Below are 21013 nucleotides of genomic sequence, written 5' to 3' on the forward strand. Positions count from 1 at the left end.
GCTAAATTTTAAAAACTGATTGACATGCCAACTAGAAACTGTACCAGTAAGAAGCTCACCTAATCCAGTCCTAGACATGGAATAAGGAAACGGCCTGCCTGCATGACAATGGTGGGCCAAGGGTCTAACCAAAGAGGGACACCAGCATCCAGGCGGGCTCCACTTCCTGTCTCCCATAAAGCTGACCAGCTTTACCCACGTATTACTTACACAATAAAGATGAATCCCCATTAACCAAAGCATGGACTGCAAAGCAGAAAAGCGGCATACATACCACTGATAGCTTCCTGTGCAAAGTACTTGACATCCATGTCTTCATCTTGACCTAACTTCTGCAGTACTGGCTTAACCTCCCCCTGCAAAGCACTGAAATTCAAAAGAATCTGTGAGAGAGGCAGGCCGGTGGGTCAGAGAAATCCTCTATAGCATATACTTTACATGATAATTCTTAAAGCTTAAAATAAAAAAAAATATATATATATATTTTATTTTTTTTTTTTAAAGATTTATTTTTATTATTTTTTCATTGGAAAGGCAGATATACAGAGAGGAGAGACAGAGAGGAAGATCTTCCGTCCGATGATTCACTCCCCAAGTGAGCGCAACGGGCCGATACTATGCCGATCCGAAGCCAGGAGCCTCTTCCGGGTCTCCCACGCGGGTGCAGGTTCCCAAAGCTTTGGGCCGTCCTCTGCTGCTTTCCCAGGCCACAGGCAGGGAGCTGGAAGGGAAGCGGGGCTGCCGGGATTAGAACCGGCGCCCATATGGGATCCCGGGCGGCAAGGTGAGGACCTTTAACCACTTGCGCCACCGCGCCGGGCCCCAATATATTTTAAACTCAAACTTAAGAAATGTACTAAATGTTTTTATACTAAATTTTTAAGAGATCAGCAAACAGCTTCCGCCAGTGGTGCACATATACAGATATACATAACTTAAATATAAAAGTCAAAGTGCACATCTTCAAAAATGACTGCCTAATTATCATTTGCTTTAAACAAATCAAGATCTTGTGAATCAAGAATCACACAGCTTAATTTTAGCAAGCACTCCTCTCTGTGAGGGAAAAAGTTAAAACACTTTTTAAACAAAAATAACATGAAAATCTTACTCGGTATCTAGAATTGGTCCAATTTTTTGTAGAGATTTGGCCACATTGAAACGGACATTTGCTACTTGGTCTCCTGCCATTTTTAATACAATGGGCAACATTTGCTTCGTAGTTATTTCCTGACCACAGGCTTCAGACAGTGCCTAGAAAAGTAAGATGAAATATTTGTAACTTTTATTTATTTACTTATCTTTTCATTTTACTTAAAAGGCAAAGAGGTAAAGACAAAGAAGGATCTTCCGTCTGCAGATTCAACTCCCCAGATGTCCACTATAGTAGGACATGTCCAGGATAAAGGCAGGAGCCCGGAACTCAATATAGGTCTCCCATATGGGTGGCAGGGACCCAAACGCCTGAACCATCATGTGCTGCCGCCCAAGCTGTCTGCATCAGCAGGAAGCTGGAACTGGAAGCACATTCAGAAGCTGAACCCAGTACTCTGACACAAAACATGAGCATACCAAACGCCCATCTCAACACATTTTCAATTCACAAAATCTGGCACAACAGACTTAATATTTGCTAAGAAGCTAACCGTTCAACAGGAAAATCTTTCCAGCCCAACCATATGAATGAGGAATATAAGGGAAAACTAAAAAAATCAGACTCAGACAGACCAGAATTCACAATATTTCAACTTGCAAAAGTAATTCATAAAATTTATTATCAACATTCTCCCACCTTCTCATTGCCCACTTTTAGCAGTACAAATGTGTTCCAAATAGAAACGGGTATATTCACATTTGGAAATTCATCTATAAGTCTGTTTTAGCACCCAAGCCCAGCAGTAACACTTACATTAATGCAGAATAATGTTGTCATTCTATGCAAGTAGTTCGGGTCATTCGCCATTACTAACACTTTGGGAACAATGGTATTTTGGGCCCACTCTGTGCCAAACTTCTGAACAAGCTTCATGAGGTTGTTGGTGGCAGCTTCCCGGATGGCATATACTGTAGGAGAGATCAAGAAGACCTTTTCACTGCTGACTCAACAAACAGAACTGAGTAACCATACTGCAACAAGCATGTTCAGCAGCAACTTGTATGCAAGGCTAGGACTTTAGACACTAGGCTACCGTACTGGGCCCAGAAATCATATATTCTTATTTGAGAAATGAAAGCCAACACATCCCAAGATGTGCCACAATGCAAGATGGACTACTAAGAAGTCTGGCCTTGTGTAGTAAGTGCTATGAGGAATGGAGGACAAGGAGCTTTGGGAAGGTTACAGGGACACTTTGCGCTGGTATTTAAGCACAGGGAAGTGAGGAGGATTCCTGGAAAAAGCAAAAGAGTAGTGCCCACAACAGCACAAAGCCTGTGAGACTCCAAAGTTAGACAGGGTGTGCCCAGATGATGGGGCATTTTGAAAAACCCAATAAGATTAAATAAACAAAACAAAAAAAAACAAAGAACAAATGAAAAAAAAGGAGGATGAGCTTTTAATGCAAACCTATTGTTCAATGATCAATGTAATATTTTTGACCATGTAGGTGCTTCTGGGGTCACCTACACACAGCAAATAAAAAAGTCATTTCTTTTCTACTTAGACAATCACTTAGGTTGAGAAAAACTGCCAAATGCTTTGTGTGAGTAATTGTGCCTGTCTTAACAATTCCCTACAAAACCATTTTTCCAAGAACACTTACATACTAGATGATAAAGGCTTCAGCTACAATCCTTGTCCAGTTTCTACACAAAGCTACAAAAGCCTGCTGTCACTTCATTTTGCAGGTCCACCATGAGTGAAAACATGAGCCTGGGTAACAGAGGGTGGCCAATAGTGATTCCCAAGTCTCTTTCTGTCACCAGGTGAGCTCAACTCTGAGACCTGATAGGAAGGACAATGAATGGATATCCGTGCCATGGCTCAGAGCACAGGCAGTGGACATGGGCCTCCAGACAGGAAACATCCAACTGGTCTCAAGCTGCATGCAGCACATCCTTCAGGCACCATGCAGGAGAGCACACACAAGAAACCACAGTCTGTTACCTCAACTTCGATCCCCTGAGCTCATGGGCCACGGCCTGTCAGCAACACCCAGAAGCACTAAGGAACAAGCTCCAGCCAGCTGCTGTACTCATGACACATTGTTTCCCTTCACACCCAGTTTTGGTCTCTGGCCCAAACCCTCTTCTTCCCCTAAAGTACATTGGCTAAAGCATCTGTCTTCTCTACTTACTATTTTTTAATATGCTTGAGGTTTTTCTCATCATCATGCCATTACCTTAGAAGGGATCCCACTGTGGAGCAACATGGCTCAGCCTTGACCAAGACCTTAACTGCACTCAATTCTACTTGGAAAGATGCCTACTATCTTCTTGGCTCCTCTCATTTCTGCTATTAAAAGAATGCAAAACATGCCATGCTCTGCCTGTTTTCTCTCCTGGTTTTGGCATTTTTCTCTTCCTCTCTTTTACTTCTCACTCATTCTTCCTTTCTCTCTCCTCTCAAGGTTTGGCTGATTGCTATATTTAATACTTCATTCTTTCTTCTATGAAGAATAAATTCTGGAGCCAGAACAGAGGGGAAGCAGGCTAAGCCTCCCTTTACAGAGCCATCATCCTATATGGGTACTAGTTCTAGTCCTGGCTACTCCACTTCCAATACACCTCCCTGCTAATGGCCTGGGAAAGCAGGGCAAGATAGGATGGCCCGGGTCCTAGGCTGCTACACCCACATGGGAGACCTGGGGGAGGCTTCTGGCTTCTGACTGGCACAGCTCTACCCGTTGTGGCCATCTGGGGAGTGAATTGAAAGATGCACACTCTCTGTAACTCTGGCCTTCAAATAAAAATGAATAAATATTTAAAATAAATAAATAAATAACTTCCATGTCTAAATTTTTCCCTCTGCTCAATGATGTCTACTTAACTAGTACTTTCTCTCTTATACTTCCCTGAATTTTTTACATTCTTGTTAGTTTAATAACCAGGAAAAATGTTTTAAAATAAATACAAATCAGAAACCAATATATAACACCTATCTAAAATGCAAAATCAAAGTGACAGAAAACTGCTGTGATTCAGTGCAGGACCAGCTTAGAGCTGCCATTTCATGGTTCAAAGAATGCCTGGAGTCCCCACCATAGGCTGCAGATGCAGTAAAACAAACAAGGATCTGCCCTGCCCCCAAACTGGAAGCAAAACAAAAATTAGGAAAGTAGTAGTAATTCAGGGATCGCTGCGATGGCTCTACTAGCTAATCCTCCTTGGCCTGCAGGCAGCAGCATCCCATATGGTCCTGACTGCTCTGTTTCCCATCCAGCTCCCTGCTTGTGGCCTGGGAAAGCAGCCGAGGATGGCCAAAGCCTTGGGACCCTGCACTCACGTGGAAGGCCCAGCAGAAACTCCTGGCTCCTAGCTTCAGGCTGCAGATTGGCTTTGCTCCAGCCACTGTAGCCATTTAGAGTGAACCAACAGATGCAAGATCTTTGTCTCTTTTTTCTGTATATCTGGTTTTTTTTTTTTTTAAGATTTATTTATTTTTATTACAAAGTCAAATATACAGAGAGGAGGAGAGACATCTGAGAGGAAGATCTTCCGTCCAATCATTCACTCCCCAAGTGGCCACAATGGCCAGAGCCATGCCAATCCAAAGCCAGGAGCCCAGACCCTCTTCCAGGTCTCCCAGGCAGGTGTAGGGTCCCAAAGTCTTAGGCCGTCCTCGACTGCTTTCCCAGGCCACAAGCAGGGAGCTGGATGGGAAGTAAGGCTGCCAGGATTAGAACCGGCACCCATATGGGATCCCAGCACGTTCCAGGCGAGGACTTTAGCTACTGGGCCACGCCACTGGGCCCTGTTTTTTCAATAAAAAGAAATAAATCTTTTAAAAGAAGAGAAAGAGAACTGAGGTTAAATGAGCAATATTAAAAAAGAAGTAGTAAATTCAATTGCCAAGAGCAATGCTATTTAGAAAGGATGTCAGGAATTTAATCCCATGTGGAATACTAGAATTTTAAATTCCTCCAGAAAGTTCTCTCAAATAAAGTATAGATGAGCTGCTGCTGGTGAGAGTTGTGGTGCATCAGCTTAAGCTGCCACCTACAACATTATTTCATATGAGCAATGGTTTAAGTCCCAGACTACAGGCTGGCTCAGCCCTTGCCATTGCGCCCAACTGGGGAATGAACCCGTGGATGAAAGATCTAGAAAGAAGAAAGGTTGCTAGACCATGTCATTCTCACTAAAATTCAATAATTATCAGAAGTAGCAAACACTTCTTAGAATAATTTCTTTGCTATAAATTGCCAATTTGTTTCATGTAAAGAGAGAAAACAGAGTTGGTGCTGTGACACAGAAGTGTAAGCCACTGCTTTACAATGTTGGCATTTCATATGGGAGAACTGGTTTGAGTCTCGCTGCTCTGCTTCTGATCCAGCTTCCTGGGATAAGAGCGGATGTTACCGAGTGCTCGGGTTCCTGCCTCCATAGCTGGGCCTGGCACAGCCTTGGCTTTTGTCGCCGTTTAGGGAGTGAACTAGGGAATGGAGAAGCTCACTCTCTCTCTGTCTCTTCCTCTTTCTTTGTCGCTCTACCTTTCAAATAAAGTAAATTAACCTTAAAACCAAACAAAAAAATCATTTAAAAAAAATTTTACAGGAAAAAAGGCCTCATATCTAGTTTGACAGATAAATACTAACTGGAAATACTAACACACATATTCCTTATAATGGATTTTCATGTTTTCAAAGTCATCCATTTCACCCTTAGCCATATGATTTCACAGATGTAACAAATACACTTTTAACAAATATCCTCATTCCTCTCAAACATCCAAGCATAAGCAGAGATGGACAAAGAGATACACTCTTACCTATAGAACTGAAACAGGATGCCATCATAGCCACAAAAATATGGAACCAAAGTTCACAGAACAATAATACATGTTGTAATACATACAACAATAATACATCTGTTTCCACTCACTGGAAATAGATGCCAAGGCTGGATGTGGGACCTGTCTCACCAATGCTGCCTGGCACACAGGGATCTACACATTTGCATCTACCCAGGACCCGGGCAGAGTGCTACCCATGCTTTCCTGTGGCCCTACTGGACTTTGGCTTCTGACACAGTTGCAGCAGAGTGTAATTAGCCTTCCTTTCCCTCAAACCAGAAACCTGGGCCCTCTCTATCCTGGCTCTCTTCCTACTAGCACCACAATTCACCTCCTTTTCCATGTACCAACTCAAAGAAGTCAAGTATCCACTCCACCTACACCTTTCAGCTGACTCCATTTCCTATCTAACCTAGCCTAGGGTTGCTGAAGACACAAATGACAGTAAACAGAACTGAGCCAAAGATGGACAAGTACAAACTTCAAAGGAATAGACTGAATATAACAAAATGAATAAGAAATATGCTGAAATATGACAAAGAAATGGTTTAATGGAGAAAATAAAATTTAAAACAAAACAAAAAGCCCAAAAATAAATAAAATTTTAAAAAAATGGTACCAACAATCTTGAGGAAGCTAGCTGGACATAAATATTTCTTTTCAAAGATTTATTCCTCTATTTGAGTCACAGAAATAGAGCAAGAGACAAAGAGACCTTATATCCGTTGGCTCACTCTAGATAGCCACTACCACCAGAGCTGGATCAGGCCAAAGGAGGAGCCCAGAGCTTTATGGTGTCTCCTACATGGGGTGGCAGAGGCACTAATACTTGGGTCATCTATTGCTTTTCCCAGGCAACTAGCAGGAAGCTGGAAGGGAAGCGCAGTAGCTGGGACAGGAACCAGCAGCAATATGGGATCGTAGCATTGTAGGCAGCAGCCTTCCCTACTATGCCACAGTGTTGACCCCAGTTAACTGGACTTTAACAAAGCCTTTACTCATTCCTACATTGTTAACGGAAAACATATGGCCAGACTGAGACTCCTAAACGCTAATGTGTGAACATTATTAGATGTAAACAAAAACGCAGGCTTTTTAATCTTCTGTTTTTAGCTTGTCTACTCACCATGGTCCACAAGCCAGGCCATACACAAAGAATTCAGCTTTTCATCGAAGAATTCCACACCCTGTAGTTACAGAAAATTTCATTAATATATACCTCCAACATTTGGAAATCCAGATGCTCTATTTATATTATACTTCAATGTGGTTACTTGTTCAAGGCAAGAACTTTAGCTGCTAGGCTATCGCGCCAGGCCCTGGATTCAATTTTAAGACATACCTGACCAGCAACTTTAAAAAAAAAATCTATTTATTTAAGCGATAACACAAACTCTTTCATCTGTTGGTTCACTAATCCAAAACTTTCAAGGGCCAGAGCTGGGCTGCCACAAAACCAGCAGCTGTGAACGCAAGGCAGGTCTCCCATGCAGACTGCAGGGACTCATGTGCCTGAGCCATCACCAGGGCCTCCCAGAGTGCGCATTAGCAGGGAGCTGGAGTCGGGGAAGTTGCAAAGGATTCAACAGCTAGTACTCCAAAATGGGATGCAGGCTAAATGCCTACACCATGATGTGCTTAGATATCCATGCTTCTAAAATACTGAGTAACACAAAGAAAGGGGCTAGGTCAGATCTCCATAGACAGGCTTCAGCATTATGTCAACATACAATTCTTCTTCCTTTCGGACTGAGGATTCTCCTTTGGTCATAGACCCACATCTCTCACCATACACTAAGATCCAATCTACATGGATAAAAGACCTAAACCTACATCCAGAAACCTTCCAACTCTTGGAAGAAAATGTTGAAAATACCCTGCAAGATCTAGGAGTAGGTCCTGACTTCCTAAAAAGGACACCAAAAACAATAGCAATCAAGACGAGAATAAACAAGTGGGACCTCATCAAACTAAGAAGCTTCTGTACAGCAAGGGAAACAATCAACAAAGTAAAAAAGCAACCCACAGAACGGGAGAAGATCTTCGCGCACTATGTAGGTGATAGGGGGCTAATCTCCAAGATATACAAAGAACTACAAAATAACAAAAACACCAAAACAAATAAGCCACTCAAGAAATGGGCACGGGAAATGGGCAAACATTTCACAAAGGAACAAAGCCAAATGGCAAACAAACATATGAAAAAATGCTCCAGCTCCCTGGCAATAAGGGAAATCCAAATTAAGACATTGATGAGGTACCACCTAACGCCAGTAAGACTGGCCCACATAAAAAAAAAAAAACACCAACAATACTTGTTGGCGAGGATGTGGGGAAAAGGGAACTCTACTCCAGTGCTGGTGGAGCTGTAGGTTGGTACAGCCTCTATGGAAATCAGTATGGAGAACTCAAAACAACTCGAAATCTGCATGCCATACGACCCAGCAATAGCACTCCTAGGAATATATCCAAAACACCTGTTTCACGAGAAACCAACATGCACCCCCATGTTCATAGCAGCACAAACAGGAATTGCAAAAACATGGAAGCAACCGAAATGCCCATCAGCAGAAGACTGGATAAGAAAGCTATGGTTCAACTACTCCATGTAATACTACTCAGCTATTAAAAAAAATAAAATGAATTTCTTTGTGGCTAAATGGGCCCAACTGGAAACTATAATGCTAAGGGAAATGAGCCAATCCCAAAAGGTTAGATACCACATGTCTGCCTTAATTTAAGATGAAATGATGTCAGTATGAAAAATAGTACCTGTAACATGCAAATTTTTTTAACATATTGGTTACTCAATACTATGTCCACTAATTCCATAATGTTGTGGATTGTTGCTGATGTTATGTTGGGGCTTTTGATTGGTCAGGATGACACTCTGCCGGCTCTACCTTCAGACTAGAGATGGTCTCCACACGAAGTCGTTGAACTTATCTGGACAATAAGATGCTGGACTCTATGTTTGGTATATGCTTGCAATGAATGAACCTCAACTGAACTTGAACTGTGGCAATACAGCAAGGTGGAGGAATCCACCATGGGGGGGGGGGAGGGTTGGAGGATGGGTAGGGGGAATCCCAGTGCCTAAAAAACTGTGTCACATAATGCAATGTAATTTAAAAAGAGAGACAGATTTACTTATTTTAACTGGAAAACAGACACATAGAGAGGAGAGACAAAAAGATGTTTCATCTGCTGGTTCACTCCCCACGTGGCTGCAACAGCCAGAGCTGAGCTGATCTAGAGCAAGAGCCAGGAGCTTCCTTCAGGCCTTCCATGTGGGTGCAGGGTCCCAAGGCTTGGGCCGTCCTCAAGTGCTTTCCCAGGCCACAGGCCAGGAGCTAGATGGGAAGTGGAGCAGCCAGGATATGAATCGGCACCCATAGGTAACCCACTAGGTTACTGTGCCATGCCTGAGAAATTTTTTTTAAAGTACTATCTCTTAATAATCTTTACAGATTAAATATTTATATGTATACATATACATACATGAACAAGTTGAAACCGTATGACCAAATGTTTGTGGTGATGCCAATCTCTATCAGGCAGGTATAAATCAGCCAAAGGCACCATCTGCCCTACCTCCCTACTGTTCCATATAGCCAGCAGCCCTTGGGGACATTACAGGTCCAGGAAAAATCAGAAGTTAGAAAAAAAAATGCTAAAATTCACTCTCCCTCTGACAGCTATTTCAATCTTCAGCAGAAGTTAGTCACAGCTACTTCCTATGTCAAAGAATGAATTCATGGCTGTCATCAGGGAAGAGAATGACCTCAGCACTTGGGAGTGACAGAGGAAGGTGCAACAAGATGACCTCACTTAACTTGATGAACTACATGCAGATCATCTTCAGCATCCATCCTAAAGACAGTTCAAATTCTCTAAGACATGCAATGCAAAGCCACAGGCATCAAGATGCACACTCACAAGCTGAAGTTACTGAAGTTAGCCCCACAAATTCAACGGCTGAAAAAAAGATATGATTCGAAAGGAACGGAGGTGAAAATAGGAAAGGGAAAACAAACTCCAGCAACGCATTATGAGCTTTTTCAAAAAACATCCAAGTAGGTACTTTTCCGATCATCAGCAAATGCTAAGTGCCTAATTATTGATAGGCAGCATGGCAGAGACTAAAAAATACAATAATGAGCATAGTCCCTGCCCTAAAAGATCATTCTCTCCTTACAACTACACTGTAACACTTATGATATACTTTAAGAAGTGCTACAAATAGGCCTTGGGATTGTCTAGGACATCTACCAAAAACCAAAGGATGAAGTGCAATTCTCAGCCACAAAATTTCAACTGACAAGCTATCAGAATGAAACTAATCATGAAACTCACAGAATAATAGATAATGTAGGCTTTCCTAAATGAAATAGCATTACCAGCTACTTCTTTTCTATGTGATTCCTCTGCTTCCTTTAATGAAAATCTAGGAAAAATTGTAGCAAGGGACATTTTGCTTAGAATATAAGCAAAGAAGGAAGCTACCTTGACCAAAAATTAAAGCTGATTTATTTTGAAACAATACTCCCTTTTCAGTTAAATATTTCTTAAGTCAAAAATACTAAATATTATAAAATCTAAACTGCATGACCTAAAAAATCGACTGAATTGTCTTATTCTATAGCTTTGCTTATAGAAGGCAGTGAGAAGTGTTCTGTGTAAGTCACTGTACTGTGGCATAGCAATTCAGCTCTGACTTGGGAAGTCTACATCCTACTGTATGCGAGGGCCACTCAGCTGCTCTGCAAACACTTCCAATTGAATTTCCTGTTAATACGTACCCTGGGAGGCAGCAGTGGATGGTGTCAGCATTTGGTTTCCTGCCACCCACATGAAGACCTGGATAGAGTTCTTGGCCTAGGCTTACCTAAGCTGTTACAGGCATTTGGGGAGTGAACCAAAAGATCAGAGGTCTCTATCCTTCTCTCAATCTTTCAAATAAACCTTCAAAAAAAACGCTAACAAATGAAGCCAAAACACATTCAACAGGCATCAACAGGATGGTACTTTGATGCATCTAAACAAATATATCCACACAGACTGCATGTGCCTACTTCCCGTGGTAAATCTCCACTATCTGAGGCTACCTTTCAGTTGGCACACACATACTCACCAGCTGGCCAGCCAACAGTGGCATATACTCAATGATGGCCAACCGGACTCTCCACTTGGCATCTTCAGCCAGTTCCACTATGGCTGGAAGGAGAGACTGTGAAAGCTGACGGATTCCAATCACCTCATTTACACAATCCAAATTGGAGATGATATTCAAACGAACTTCAGGACACTGGAAACACACAAGCCCCCAAAGGTTACATGTAAAAAAATAAGTTCTCTGCCCAATATTCTCTGTTCATAATCAAGTGAAAATTGCTAAGCATATTTTTAAACTAGGAAGTAGTGACATGGATGAAAAAAAAGGATAGGTTTCTTAAAGAAAATACTTACTACTTGAGTACACAAGTAACTCAAGTTATAAAAATTTAAGTGATGTCATCCAGAACTTTCAGTTAAAAACTAAGTCCTTAAAAACAATAAATACAGGCTCTGGGATTAAAACACATGGACTCAAATCCCAGATCTTCCATTCCTGAGTCTCCTCAGGCAAATTACTCTGCCTCAGTGTCCAAATCCGTGAAACAGGAATAAGCCCTACCTCACAAAATTAGTTGTTGTATAAAACATATAGCAAAAAATGCAATGCAATTGGGATAATGGTACATGTTACTTAATGAGTGTTTACTACATAATGTTTGATACTATAAACTTAATAAAGTAATTTTTTCCAACAAACATGTATCAGCTTTAAAGGCAAAAAATAAAAACCGTGAACATCAAGTGAAAACCAAGCAGAGAAGATGTTTTAAACATTTTGAAATTTGTTTCAATGGTCCCTGTGCCACTGTCTGGGGAACCTGTGACCCTACACTCACATAAAGGCACTGAAAACAGTTCACAGGCAGTTCTGATTTTTCTCTTTCATCTTTGGGGTCCTACTGTAGTAAACTCAGTAACAAAATCAGACAAAATCACTGACAAAGGTAACAAAATTTACACTCAGACTCACCTCATCCTTTAACTGAGCTAAAAACAGAGGTAGAAGGTGTTCAATGGTATTTTCTTTGCCCAAAATTGTAGACAATCCCATAATTACTGAAGCTAGAGCTGATTTGACATGCTGATTGGTATCAGATACTAATTCCTAAAATAAAAATAAAATTAAAAGCCTTTCATTTCTGCAAGACAATAAATTTCCACACCGTCTCCCAGAATTTAAAGACATCACTTGTTTGAATATTGATTAGCTGAGCTATTTCTTCAGACCACATATTACGCTAACAAACCTATGCACTAAAAAAAATTTTACAATTATGATAGGCTCTATAATGTGAAAAACAATGTCAAACATCAGTATTTATCTCCCCCATTCACCTCTTGTCCACCTTTAAACACAAGATTTAAAACTAAGCAAAAAATTGAGAGTATGTGCTTTCCTGCAGTGCAGAGTGAAACAAATTTGGCTTACCTTTATATAGGGCAGAATTTGATTCATAATTACGGTCTCTCTACCTTCAATGGGCAAGTTCTCACAAAGTTCTAGACAATGGAAAACGCAATGCTGTCACAAAATCATTTACACCCAAGGAGACAAATAAGAAATGTTTACCAGGTTTAATAAGAGTTCCTTAAGCAAATAAGGTCTAAGGACAGAAACAGCTCTTACCATAAATGTACTTTTCTGACAATCTTTATCACCCCAAGCCAGTAAGAAAAGCAGGGTTTTTTTAAAAACTGAAATATTATAAAACATTTGCTTGGAATCACCTCTATAAATCTTAATAGCATATTCTAGAGCAAAAACGAGCCAAAATTAAAGACATTTAAAAACGCACTAAAGTGAATGAAACATATTGTTGCACAAATTGAACTTTTCAACCTTTTACTTTGTGGGCAGCAGCTGCTCGGACTTCAGCTTCACAATCTTTAAGTAGGTTCTGAAAGGCAGGGATGAGGTCGTGCAGGGTGATGTTAGGACCCACTGCTCTCTGCAGCTGTAAAAGAAGTTGGTAAAGGGCTTAATGACACCAACAGAGCAAGAACCAAACAGAATAGTGCAATCTTCAAGAGTGTATTTTTGTCATGCTCCTGTCCCCTTAAATCTCCGGTACAACAGCAAATACGTAGCCTTTCCACTTCCTCCAGTACTTAAAAAGTCAATACAACCAGCTTACCTCTGAAAACTTGTCAGCTACCATGTAACGAACACGCCAAGATTTATCTTCTGCTGCTTGTCGAAGTGTAGGCATCACCATGGACTCAAGGTCATCCTGAGACAGTAACTGGGCTATACTGACACAAGCTTCCACAGCTAGGAGGCGCACTGAATCCTAAAGCAACACAATTTGTTAGGCAATTTCCACTGACAACCCACAGTGTGTAGTATAGGGAGAGAGCACTGCGGGGGTTATTTCAAAACAAAACAACAAACCAAACACACCATATGTGATTTTACTTCTTTGTGTCTTGAAATAGTTGAGTAGCTGCTCTTTTTTTTGCCTGTAATGCCATGTGAAAGTCATAAAGATAGAAATGACTTAATTTTATGCATGAATTTAACTGGCTTGGCTAGAGTACAGAGTTTTTATTAACAAAAATGTAAACATTTAAGTAAAAAGATAATATTTTAAAACTGTCTTCAGAGTCCAACTACCATAGCAAGTTGAGGAATCAAACTGAAAATTACTATTGTGTAAATGATAATCAACTAACAAGTAAGACAAGTTAAAACAGAACTTCAAAAAAAAAAAAAAAATCAGGGGCCTGGCGGCAAGGCCTAGTGGCTAAGGTCCTCGACTTAAACGCCCCCCCCGGATCCTAAAAGGGCGCCGGTTCTAGTCCCGGCAGCTCCACTTCCCATCCAGCTCCCTGCTTGTGGCCTGGGAAAGCAGTCCATGATGGCCCAAAGCTTTGGGAACCTGCACCCGTGTGGGATACACGGAAGAAGTTCCTGGATCCTGGCTTTAGATCGGCATAACATCAGCAGTTGCGCTCACTTGGGGAGTGAATCATCGGATGGAAAATCTTCCTCTCTGTCTCTCCTCCTCTCTGTATATCTGACTTTCCAATAAATAAATAAATCTTAAAAAAAAAAAATTCAGTTAAGGTGGCCAGTTGTAACCACACCTGCAATGCTGAATCCCATGTTGGAGTGCCAGTTTATATTCAACATGTTCTGCTTCCATTACCGGTTCCCTGATAATATACCTGGGAAGTCAACAGCATATGGCCCAAATATTTGGGCCCCTGTCTCATTCACAGTTTCAGGTTCCTGGTTTCAGTCTGGCCCAACCCTTGCTGTTGAGATCATTTGGAGAGATGAGCAACAAACAGAAAATCTCCCTCTCTCTTTCTTCCTCTATCACTCCTCATTTCAAAGAAAATAAACCTTTTTAAAAAGTCACTGGTGCTTTGGGCCCGGCGCGGTGGCGCAGTGGTTAAGGTCCTCACTTTGCACGCCCGTGATCCCATATGGGCGCCGGTTCTATCCCGGCAGCCCCGCTTCCCTTCCAGCTCCCTGCCTGTGGCCCAGGAAAGCAGTCAAGGACAGCCCAAAGCTTTGGGACTCTGCACCCGCGTGGGAGACCCAGAAGAGGCTCCTGGCTTCGGATCGGCATAGTATCGGCCGTTGCACTCACTTCGGGAGTGAATCATTGGACGGAAGATCTTCCTCTCTGTCTCTCCTCTCTGTATATCTGCCTTTCCAATAAAAAAAAATAATAAAAATAAATCTTAAAAAAAAAAGTCACTGGTGCTTTTAAAAAGCTTAATACTAAATCTACTATCTATTGAAATATACATCAACAATTTTTATTGCTTGATCACTTTTCTTCTAGAACTCCTAATTTCCTCTGCTACAGCTAATTCCTTCTCCCAGATGCTTCTCCATCTTGGCAATGACACCATCTTCCACTCAGCTGCTCAAGCAAAAAATCTAAAACTTCTTGATTCCCTCATCCACTCCAAAAGTACTAAGTTCTATTAATGTTACCTCCAAGTTTTACTGTAGGTTTGTCCTCTCCACCTTCATTTTTATCACACAAGTTCATTTTCCTATTTTTTTGGTTAATATTTTTATTTATTTTTATTGGAAAGTCAGATACACAGAGAGGAGGAAAAACTCCCCAAGTGACCACAACTGCCAGAGCCGTGCTGATCCAAAGCCAGAAGCCTGGAACTTTCACCTGGTCTTCAACGAGGGCGCAGGGACCCAAGGCTTTGGGCTGTCCTTGACTGCTTTCCCAGGTCACAAGCAGGGAGCTGGATGGGAAGCAGGGCCACTCGGATTAGAACTGGTGCCCACATGGGATCCTGTCAACGTGAGGACTTAAGCTGCCAGACCACCATGCCAGGCCCCACTTTTCTATTCTATGCCAGCATTGTAGTGTAATAAGTAAAGCCACCATATATAAATGCCAGTTTGTGTCCCAGCTCTCCAGTTTCAATCCAGCTCCCTGCTAATGGACTGGGAAGAGCAACAGAGGATGACCTAAGTGTTTGGACATCTGCCACACACTGTGAGAAACCCAGATGAAGTTTCTGGCTTCAGCCTGGTTCAGTCCTAACCATTGTAGTCAGCTTGGGTATAAATCAGCAGCTGGGAGATTTCCATCTCTATCCTTTCTTCTCTCTATGTAGCTCTTTCAAAAAATAAATAAATAAATAAATAAAATTTAGTTTCTTCCCAGAAATATGAATGATCTTCTACATAGCTGAATCACATCATGTCGCACCCTTTCTCAAAATCAAGGTGTGGGAGTGTCTGGCCCAGCAGTTAAGATGCCACTCTGGACACCCATATCCATTGCTGCAGTGCCTGGCTCAGTGCAGCTCCTCAGCTTCTGATCCAGCTTCCTGATACCGCACACACCCTGGCAGACAGAAGGTAATGGCTCCGATATTTTTTGTGGCTGTGCCAGCCATGTGGGACCCAGATGAAATCCTCGGTGCTGTTTTCAATCTGTCCTAAGCCTGGCTGATGGGGGTTATGAACTTGTGAAATAACAGAGGTAAGCTCTCACCATATGTCTGCCTGGCACAAAAACGGTCAGGTATAGTCACATTACGCCAAGAACAGAAAATCCAAACTTTACACTCTGGCTCTAAGGTCCTCTGTGATCAAATCCTGGTTATCTTCTATCAATCTCTTTTGATCACTGTATCCCAACTTAACGGGCTCTAAACTACATGACAACTCTTTCTGAAATCCTGTTTCCCTGCGCTCTGACCCTGTAAGATACAGCAAAGATAAGTAAACAGGCTGGTGAAGGGTACAGCCAGCCAAAGCTATGTGCAATGTGCTGAAAAGTCATATTGTATTGTACACCTTAACAATGTGCCAGCATTACCTTAACCTGCCATTTTTAAATGAACTTTTTTTTTAATGGGGGGGCAGGGCTAGCATTTTCCTTTTGTGTCTCTTATGTCACCTCTTCAGAATCTAGTCTCCAAGAACGTGCTTTAATCATGCATTATTACATCACCTTACTTTATGTGCATAATAAGCATTTGCCGTGATAGCTATTTATGTTTACTATTTGCTCTTCTCCATTAACATGTAGACTCCACACGGGCAGGTCTCAGCATGCTAATTTAACATTGCAGCCCAGCACTAGAATGGGCCTCATATACAGTAGACACTGGCAATATATGTTCATTGATTACAAAAGCCAAGAACAGCTACTCTGCTCTTCTATCAGTGCTCCAAGAGCATACACATATACATATTTATTAATGAATCCCAAGGTACACCCCCATCATCTATGAAGCAGTTTACTACCTCCAAAAGTCACCCCAAATCTCCTTCAACTTGGGATGGTGCAAACAGCAGCTAATTCTAAGACCCAGACTGGTTTTGCTGAAATACTGCCAAGTCTGTTAGTGGATATATCATTGATGGACCCCCACTGCATTACAATAGCACAACTGAACAGCTCAGACTCTCGCCCATAAGCTCTAAGAACATTCATATCTAGCGTCACAAAACAAGAATGCAAATCTCTGAGCTAAATGCAATCACTATTTTACAGGAAGTATAAGAAAAAAAAACAACTAAATTGTATCACAGAAATGTGATCAACAAAATCCAAACACAGATTTTAAACCTATGCAGTCTGATAATGACTAACAGGAAGCTGCTGAATACTTTATATGTGACTAGCGTAACCTGTTACATAAAATAAGCTTTTGGTGCTGTTGTCATATCATAGCATGCTAATCCTCCACCTGCAACATCAATATCCCATATTAGTACCAGTTTAGGTCCCAGCTGCTCCACTTCCCATCCAGCTCCCTGCTGGTAATCTGGGAATGCAGTAGGGGATAGCCCATGTCCTTGGAACTCTACACCCACGTGGGAGACCTAGAAGAATCTCTTGGCTCCTGGCTTTAGCCTGACCCAGTCCTAGCTGTTGCAGCCATTTGTGGAGTGAACCAGCTAGCTAGCTTGCTTGCTCGCTCACTCTCCTTCTCTCTGTAAATCTGCTTTTCAAAGAAATAAAGCTTTAAAAGGGGGGAGAGGGGACCTAATGTGGTAGCCTAGCAGCTAAAGTCCTTACCTTGCAAATGCCAGGATCCCATGTAACGAATGGTTTGTGTTCTGGCAGCCCCACTTCCCATCCTGCTTGCTATTTGTGGCCTGGGAAAGCAGTCGAGGATGGCCCAAGGCCTTCAGACCCTGCACCCGCATGGGAGACCTGGAAGAAGCTCCTGGCTCCTGGCTTCGGATCGGCTCAGCACTGGCTGTTGCAACTACTTTGGGAATGAATCAATGGATGGAAGATCTTCCTGTCTGTCTCTCCTCTCTGTATATTTGACTTTCTGATGGAAATAAACCTTTTTTTAATAAATAAATCTTTTAAAAAAAGGTAAGATTGTACAAGTTCAAGGTTAACTATTTCACCTGTTTCTTTGGGAAAAAAAATTATTTTTATTTATGGTATAGTTACAGAAAGAACGAGAGAGAAAGATTCTTCCATTTGCTGATACATTCCCCAAATGGCTGCAACAGCAAGAGCTGAGCCAATCCAAAGCCAGAACTGCAAGGTCCTAAAGACTTGAACCAAATCTGCTGTACTCCCACGCCATTAGGCAAGGAACCAGATCAGAAGCGGAGCCCCTGGGACTTGAACCAGTACCCTTATGGGATTCCTGCACCACAGGAGGAGGTTTAGCCTACTTACCACAGCACTGGCCCCCAGCTAGACAGTAGACAGTGGATATTTACACTGCCAGTTAAGGTCTGCACATCCCACAATAGAGTACCTGGGTTCAACTCTCAGCTTTAAGCTCCTGACTTCAGGTTCCCGCTAATGCAGATCTAAGGAAGCAATGGTGACAGCCTTAGTAACTGGATCCCTTGTCACCCACATGAGAGTCCTGGATTGAATTCTTGGCTCTTGGCTGAGCCTGGCCACTTCCAGATATAAGCATCAGGGAGTGAACCAGCAGACAGAAGCTTTCTCTCTCAAATAAATAAGAATTTTAGCAAAGAGATTTGGAAAGGAATATTTCTGGAGTAACAGATGTCACAGTGCTATATCCTTTCACAGAGGATAGTTACATTAAGCTATAATAATAATTAAGACAAACAGTTATATTCTTTTCTGCTTATTAAAGCATCATTTTGAAAGTAATTTGTAGATTTAGAAGATGAAAATGAGATTCATCAACATGCCCTGATGTTCTGTCTTGTACACAAGAAATGAGCCTAGCACGTACATGAGGCCAACCAAAAACCCAAAGGACTCTTCTTCTGCAACAGGAACTCTGGGGACTTCTAAGCAGCACCTTGCACCAGCACAGCCTAGCTATGAAAGGGATGAACTCTGAAACCAAACTGCCTGGATTCAAATTCTGAATCCACCATGTACAATCTTGAGCAAGTTAGTAACAGAGGCTGTTTTGAGAACTAAATACTTAACATATGTTAAAGTCACTTAAAACAGAGGCTAAGAAACATCATATTAAGTGTAAAGAGGGCTCTTACGACTGAACCACCATCCTGGTCTCAGTGTCACAATGCCTGTTGACTCAGTGCTGCCTTAAATCCCCTAGGTCTAGGTCCCCTTGAATACCTGGTTACCCAGCACTACTGTAACTTCTTAGGCCGCAACCCCCTTAGGGCCCACTTGCCTAATTAAGTTTAGTGACCTTCAGGTTTAAACCGTGTGCTTCACTAAACCACTAAGGCATTTATTCCTGGTGTCCACCTTCAGCCACATCTGCCAATCCCAGACCCCACACTTCCAATCCCCTCTACCCTGAGGTCATTCTCTCTCGGCTCTGCTCTCACTCCCTACCTGCCCCAGGCTACCTTCCTTGCTCAAATAAAGGCCTCTCTGTGGCTTGCTTGCTGTGCTGACATTTTGGGTTTGTGGAAAAAAGTTAACATTAAGTACTTCACATAGGTATCTGCTAATTTTATTATTATTTCTACAGCAAAGAGATCTAGACCCTTGGGTTTAAAATTGCTAGTGGGGTAGGCATTGTGACCTAAGCTCACTTCACCACATCCCACACGGACCTCCACATCCTATATCTGAGTGCATGTTCAAGTACCAGCTCCTTTGTTTCCAATCCAGCTTCCAGCTAATGCAACCAGAGCCCAAGGTGTTATGTGTGGGCCAGACTGAGGCCAGAAGTACACAACTACTGTGGCCACTTGGGGAGTAAAGCAGAAGATGAAAGAAAGAGCTTTCTCTCTGCCTTCCTCTCTCATTTTGCATTTCAAGTAAATGAAAATAAACATTAAGAAATATGAACATGTTGGGCTCGACGTCATGGCCTAGCGGCTAAAGAAGTACGAACATGCATTAACATACTGGCACAAAGAAGTCTTTCTAGCACATTCTAAGCCCACTTCTCTGCAAGTCACACATTCTGGGTAACACTGTTAACGTTACAGCACAGCCTACAATTCCCTATAATGTGTCAGGAAATGGCTCTGGCCATTCTTCTTCATTATGGCTCCCTTTTCCTCCTCTTGCACCCCTCTTTTTAACAGCCAGTAATAATAGAGAAAAATTATGTTCTAGGTAAGAAATAAACCTAAACACTAAGAAAAGATATTCTGCATTATTTTGTTTTATCCTAGTTAGAAGTATTATTTTGCAAAACAAATCCTAATGTGAGAACCAAAACTCCAAAGAAATGCTCACCTTGTGAGGAGAGCAGCAAGCTGCGTCTCTAATACTAACCCACCTGTTCATCTGAAGCTAGAGTAGTGAACAATGGAACAATTTCACTTTTCACACTGTCTAATTCCAAAACTTTCGCAAATTCCCCCAATTTGGAAGCAGCAGCACGCCGTACCATAGGGGTATCATCTGAGCACAAGGAACGGAAATGCCTGCAACAAAAGACAGGGAAGGTGTTTCCTGTCAAATAACTATTGATTAGCCATGATCCAACACAAGCAGTTTAGAGAGTTTCTCTTATGATCATCAGTGATTAGGCTTCTCCTCCTAGAGGTAATAAGAACAAAACATTTATTTAACTGGATGATAACAATCTCCCTAATTCTTTTACTATCCCATATCTACCATTTGTGGATAATGGGATACTGTGTAAATAGTCTAGTTTTATTTCCCAATAACTTCCAATATTTACCAAAACAGAAAAACTCTCTTACTGTCTAATCTCAGCCTTGATAGCATGTGAAGCCCTGGGATAGCAAACGCTGAACAGACCACATGCAGATGTGCGAGAGGTGAACCAGTCCCCACTTGCTAGGCGTTTCACCAGCGGGACAAAATGAGCTTCCAGAGCAAGTGGAGTGTGCTCCTGGGAGATCTGCCTCAGGGACTCCACCGCCTTGTCGCGAACAACAGTCTCTTCCACAGTTGCCAGACTTTCCAAGGGAGGCTGAGGAGACCAAAAAAGGAAAACCAGAAGCTTAGCAGATCAGGTTTAATACAATTATTGCCTTTTCAAGTGATTGAGGGAAGTGGTGCATGTACCCAGAATGTTAGCTACATTATA

General features: G+C 41.9%; 1 protein-coding gene across 6 annotated transcripts in view; it reads right to left on the reverse strand.

Annotated features, from left to right (window-relative positions):
- Nucleotides 1-21013, reverse strand: part of PPP2R1B (protein phosphatase 2 scaffold subunit Abeta) — a 41029-nt gene that overhangs the window by 13207 nt on the left and 6809 nt on the right. For 5 of the 6 annotated variants that reach the window (XM_040976914.1, XM_040976913.1, XM_040976916.1 and 2 more), the window contains 11 exons: nt 20664-20896; nt 20234-20381; nt 13207-13362; nt 12912-13026; nt 12501-12571; nt 12042-12176; nt 11088-11261; nt 7080-7140; nt 1910-2064; nt 1112-1254; nt 275-366 (listed from right to left, as the gene is read on the reverse strand). In XM_040976914.1, the coding sequence (XP_040832848.1) occupies nt 275-366; nt 1112-1254; nt 1910-2064; nt 7080-7140; nt 11088-11261; nt 12042-12176; nt 12501-12571; nt 12912-13026; nt 13207-13362; nt 20234-20381; nt 20664-20896 (1483 nt within the window). The remainder of the gene's footprint in view (nt 1-274; nt 367-1111; nt 1255-1909; nt 2065-7079; nt 7141-11087; nt 11262-12041; nt 12177-12500; nt 12572-12911; nt 13027-13206; nt 13363-20233; nt 20382-20663; nt 20897-21013) is intronic. The other variant, XM_040976919.1, reaches the window with a different exon arrangement.

The sequence above is a fragment of the Ochotona curzoniae genome, unplaced genomic scaffold, assembly GCF_017591425.1.
Source record: "Ochotona curzoniae isolate NIBS_2020 unplaced genomic scaffold, NIBS_Ocur_1.0 contig_2723, whole genome shotgun sequence".
In the NCBI taxonomy this organism is placed as follows: Eukaryota; Metazoa; Chordata; class Mammalia; order Lagomorpha; family Ochotonidae; genus Ochotona; species Ochotona curzoniae.